General features: G+C 44.3%; 1 protein-coding gene across 1 annotated transcript; it reads left to right on the top strand.

The window, feature by feature from the left end:
• Positions 1–1086: 1086 nt before the first annotated feature.
• LOC103697157 (uncharacterized) lies at positions 1087–3189 on the top strand. The gene is made up of 3 exons (XM_008778964.6): positions 1087–1751; positions 2384–2527; positions 2693–3189. The coding sequence occupies exons 1-3, from the start codon at positions 1234–1236 to the stop codon at positions 3054–3056; spliced, it is 1026 nt and encodes a 341-aa protein (XP_008777186.1). The 5' UTR covers positions 1087–1233; the 3' UTR covers positions 3057–3189.
• The last annotated feature ends 1668 nt before the right edge of the window (positions 3190–4857 follow it).

Raw genomic sequence — 4857 nt, 5'->3', positions numbered from 1 at the left:
TTCTAGCTTGATCTTACGGACACCGACACATTGTTGTTTCTAGGATCTCTACACACAATTAAGCCAGAGATTAAAGATGGAATTTCGACCATAACAAGTAATCAAGAATCCAATTTTAGATCAATGGACATGGTTGAGAAACAGTTGGCAAGTGGGGGACAAGTTAGGTGTCTTCACAAGGATAGCTAGTTATTATTATTATCATTATTTTTGATGGAAGGATATAGCTAGTTATTATCATACAGGTGGCACAGCACCAAATACTAGATAGCCAGAAATTGCGCTAAATTCTATTATGTTAATATTAAATACACAAAGCAAATAACCACAGGCAAGGATGAGCCATCGCATGTCCATCTTACCCTGGTTAATGTATTTTTGCACTCTTTTTGAATGGTCCTTTTGGATTAAAAAAAAAGCACCATACGCGCTTCCACGAACAGTAGTATCTCACCACATAAACAATGAAAAGACTCACTTTTTCCTTTTCTTTTATGCGTGAAGAAAGAAATGAAATTATTCACATTGTGGTCGGCCGAAAACCAACAGCCCCGTGAATACGACTCCACACCCTCCCACCCCAACCCAGCCCAAAGCAGCGTTCGTAGTTCACACCGCAGCAACAAGAGCCTTCACCCTTCAGCCCGAGCTGCACAGCCTTCCGATCTCGATCCAACGGACGCCTTCGCCTCCGTAGCTCTGATTCCGCGCCCCAGCCGGGACGATCGTGACGCGCCGGGAGCGTCACTGGAGGGGTCCACGCCTCAGCGCGCCACTGGTTTCCATAGTGCCGCAGGCCGGTCAAAATGCCGGTGCTCCGTCTGGACACGTGCCCGCGGAATTCGAGTCCTGGAGGGAACAGGTTTGCAACTTTGACCGCTGTTTCCCCACGTGACCGCCGATCACCGGTGGTCGCTGACTCAGTGCCAGCTTCTCTCCCTGTGACCGCGGACTATTCCACCACCCTCGTTAAATGGTCACCTTCCTTAAACCCCCTCTTAATAAATAATAATAACGAGACGCCATTTGTAACTAAAATAAATGAATAATATAAAATAGTAGCCATTCCCAAAAGTCCTCGCTTCCACTTATCCGTCTATCCTTGCACAAAACAAGAAGGGAAGACCAGGCCAACCGAAGCTCTCTTCCTTGTTCAAACCCCACCCTTCTCCCTTTCTTCACTGACACCTTTCCTCCTTTCCCACTTCTCTCTTTCCGACCCTCTAACACTCTATGTCTGGGGAGAATAGAGAGCTCTACCACCATGGCCACCACTTCCTCCGAGACCGCGGCGATCTGCCGTTCCACGACGATCTCTCCTCGTTCCTCTCCCAGAGGCCCAGCGGCGCCACCCTGCATGACTTGCAAGGCCACGATCTGCAAGCTCCCTCACCGTACATGAGCTTCACCGACTACCTGCATGGCTCATCGGATTATGGGTTGCTTGCCAAGGCCTTCGATATGTCGTACCCTTCGCCCGAGCTACTCGGTCCCCGCGATGGGGGGGCGGTGAAGCAAGAATTGGTGGTGGATACCAATATTACTGCTAATCTGAATGTTTCTACCGGGGGTGGTGGCGGCGGTGGCACGACGCCGGCTACTCCCAACTCTTCAGTCTCTTCATCATCCACCGAGGCGCAAGGCGAAGAGGACTCGGGGAGGTGGAAGAAGGATCAGCAGAAGGTGCAGGAGGAGGAGGAGAAGCAGCAGATTAAAGAGGGTGAGGATGGGGGCGACAAGACTAAGAAAGTGTAGGTTCTGATCTTATATTCTCTTATTTCCTTTTCTTCAGTTTTTAGTTGGATATGAGCCAGACTTCTTCCTTTTGGTGGATGCTAACAATTTCTATAGATGTTCAATTGAGGTAGATCATGGGTGTAATGGTGAATTAGATTTGCTTTTCTTGGTCCCCTTTTTCTGTTTCTTCTTCTATCAGTGTGAACTGTTAGGGTTTCTCACCTTTCCTAACAAAACAAAAACTTTTAGGGTATCTCAAGCTCATCGAGTAGAAGATTTCCTTTTCCTCTTTGCTTTTCCTTCCTTCTGTTTTGATGTACTTTTGTGATCTCCAACCTTGTGCTTTGGTGATCCCTAGACTGTTTTCAAGGTGGAGTAATACACTAATTAGACTCCAGATCTATGATCCTTTTCTACGGATTTTTCAAGTGCTTCTTGTTGGGGGTGCAATTTGATATCAGAGGTTCATCACCAAAACTGGGAAGCTGAAAACGAAGAACAGCCTATGAAGTTCCACAGCCGTGATGTGATTGTCTAGAAATAGACCCTTCAAGGGAAGTCATGAAATGGACTCCCGTTGAAATCAATGGATGTGGGATCATTAGTCTAAGTAGCGAATTTTATTTTTTTGAAATTACTCAAACAGGAACAAACCAAGGAAGAGAGGAGAGAAGAGACAAAGGGCGCCACGCTTCGCCTTCATGACAAGAAGCGAAGTAGATCATCTTGAAGATGGATATCGGTGGAGAAAGTATGGCCAGAAGGCAGTCAAGAACAGCCCTTATCCAAGGTAGGCCCATTGCACTCAGTTTCCAAATCTCTCCACTTTTCTTACTTCCGCAGTAGCAAAGCAGTATTTGCGCACCTTGTTCAACATAGCGTCAACAAGTACTGCGGAAGTACATTTTTCATAGCATGAGTTAATTCCCATATTGAATTATAATTGTCACGGTAGGAGCTATTACCGGTGCACGACACAGAAGTGCTCGGTGAAGAAAAGGGTGGAGAGATCATATCAAGATCCAACAATCGTGATCACAACGTACGAAGGTCAGCATACCCATCAAAGCCCTGCAACCATTCGAGGGAGCACCCACATCTTAGCACCTCCACCAACAGTGCCTACGAGCTTCCGTCAGGACCTTCTGATCCACCACCAAATGCCTCAACTGAACGCTGGTAGCCAGCAAATGCAAGGGGATGCAAACCCTAACGTGTACCTGCCAACCCTACCCACTCCACTTCAGCAGCTGCAGTTCCCTGACTATGGTCTCTTGCAAGACATTGTTCCATCCTTCATCCACAACAAGCAGCCATGATAATATACTTCATCCCCCCTTGTCTCCCCCTCATCTGTATGCCTCTACTCTTGCTGTACATGTACCTAATTTTAAGCGTGTGGACTTATCTGCTATGGTATAGATGGAGCAATGTATTTATCTTTCCGACGAATTCAAATGGAGAATATTCTCCTTGTTTTTTTGAAAGCCCATTTTGTTGGTTCACGATCTCTAAAAAGCTAGTTGCAGTGCTTCCATTGAAGGAGAAGGCTGATAGCTGAGTTTAGATATGAGCATTTAATGGTCCTTCAGACTTGTGGGAGGACTGGGACATGGGATGGTTCTAAAGGACAAGGAAAAGGAATCCTTGCTTTTAGTGCTGCTGCATTAAATGGTCTGTGGTAGGAATGGAAGGGGAGGTCTGGGCTAATCATGGTTGGTCTGGTCCCTGTTTGGTCGCTGGAGTTATTGTGGAAACTGGGAAGGGTGAGTTATTTATGGAAGGGGAATTTGGAGTTGTGATGGTTGTTCTTGGAGGGGTTGTGCTTCCAAAAGTACTTCTCCATTACGCTAGCTGCATGCCCTCTTCTTTATCGAAAACAACCAGACAAAAAGAAAATTCATGCACATAAGTACTACAACTTGGTCCTTAGATACGCAATGCGAGGAGTAAGTACTCTCTCTCTCTCTCTGTGTGTGCGCGCGCGCGCGCGCGCGCGCGCTTATGTGTGTGGTTGTGACAATTGATGGGTTGTTGTTAGAGTAGTCAAGGGACATTATTGAGTCTTGGGAATAATAAGCAGGACACTTTATGGAAGTCCAGGAAGAGTTTGGGACCCAGATGTAGCTAATTTACTAATCCTAATACCTTGGAGGCTAGAACTTAATGATGCAAGTGAATATATCCTGCAAGTGTGACTTATTTCCCTATGTAATAAGATAGCATCAAGGCTATAGTCTCAATAATTGTGGAAGGAGAGTGGTAGGTTACAATAGTCAGATGTCTAGTACTTATTGGCTTTCTACTTAATGTGGCTGTGCGAATGTTGTCTGTCGCGTTCATTCTTGATTGGAATTCGCACGTCATGTGTCCAGTCATGTCGGTGACACAATAGGGTTGCAAATGACACTCTTCGAAGATGTGCTATAATTGTTGAGGACGATTTGCCTGTGACATGAAAAATATCAAGAAAATCCAGTTTGCAGTATGATCTTGTTTAACAATAAAAAATAGAAATTATACTTCCTAATAACCTTTATTGTCCTTCTCTCAGGATTGTATTATTAGTTATGTTTTTGTTTCAGCTTTTCCTTGTATTCTTCATTGTATAATAATTCTATCATGAGTTATAGTACTTTCTATCTTTTGGATATTAACCAAGTTATCTTGATGGGGCTAAGTAACATCCTGACTCTCATATATATCCAGCCATGCATTACACTCATCTCAACTACAGAAACCAGTATTTGACATATGAACGAAACACATGATTTGTCCACAAGAGGGAGCTTCGAGAATGCTTGTGATCCAATAATACAGCAATAAAATGTTTGGGACTAGGTCTTGGGTCTTCAAGAGTCGCAATTACAATAATAAATAGTCTCTGTGTTTATGTGTTGTATACACTTCTTTGTGTCCTTTCTCCTTGAACATTACTTATTTGGAGCGATAATTAGGATGAATGTATTTCCAAAGTATGGAGTCTAATCATAGTGACTCTAAGGCAGTAATTTAGCTTTTCCAATGGCTTGAGGTTGGATATAGCTCATTAAAGATATATCCTTCTGACATCTGGTAGCCTTTTTGCTTGCAGAGGCCATTTTAACTTAAACATTAAAC

The sequence above is a fragment of the Phoenix dactylifera genome, chromosome 1, assembly GCF_051530095.1.
Source record: "Phoenix dactylifera cultivar Ajwa chromosome 1, Ajwa_hap1_PhDact_Kaust_v1.1, whole genome shotgun sequence".
In the NCBI taxonomy this organism is placed as follows: domain Eukaryota; kingdom Viridiplantae; phylum Streptophyta; class Magnoliopsida; order Arecales; family Arecaceae; genus Phoenix; species Phoenix dactylifera.
This window is presented reverse-complemented; position numbering and strand designations above follow the sequence as displayed.

Excerpts from the sequence above, each read along its gene's own strand:
- LOC103697157 (XM_008778964.6), top strand. The coding sequence starts at position 1,234 with ATGTCTGGGGAGAATAGAGAGCTCTACCACCATGGCCACCACTTCCTC. Across the intron at positions 1,752-2,383 it reads GGCGACAAGACTAAGAAAGT|GAACAAACCAAGGAAGAGAG; the intron begins GTAGGTTCTGAT and ends TTACTCAAACAG. Across the intron at positions 2,528-2,692 it reads AAGAACAGCCCTTATCCAAG|GAGCTATTACCGGTGCACGA; the intron begins GTAGGCCCATTG and ends TTGTCACGGTAG.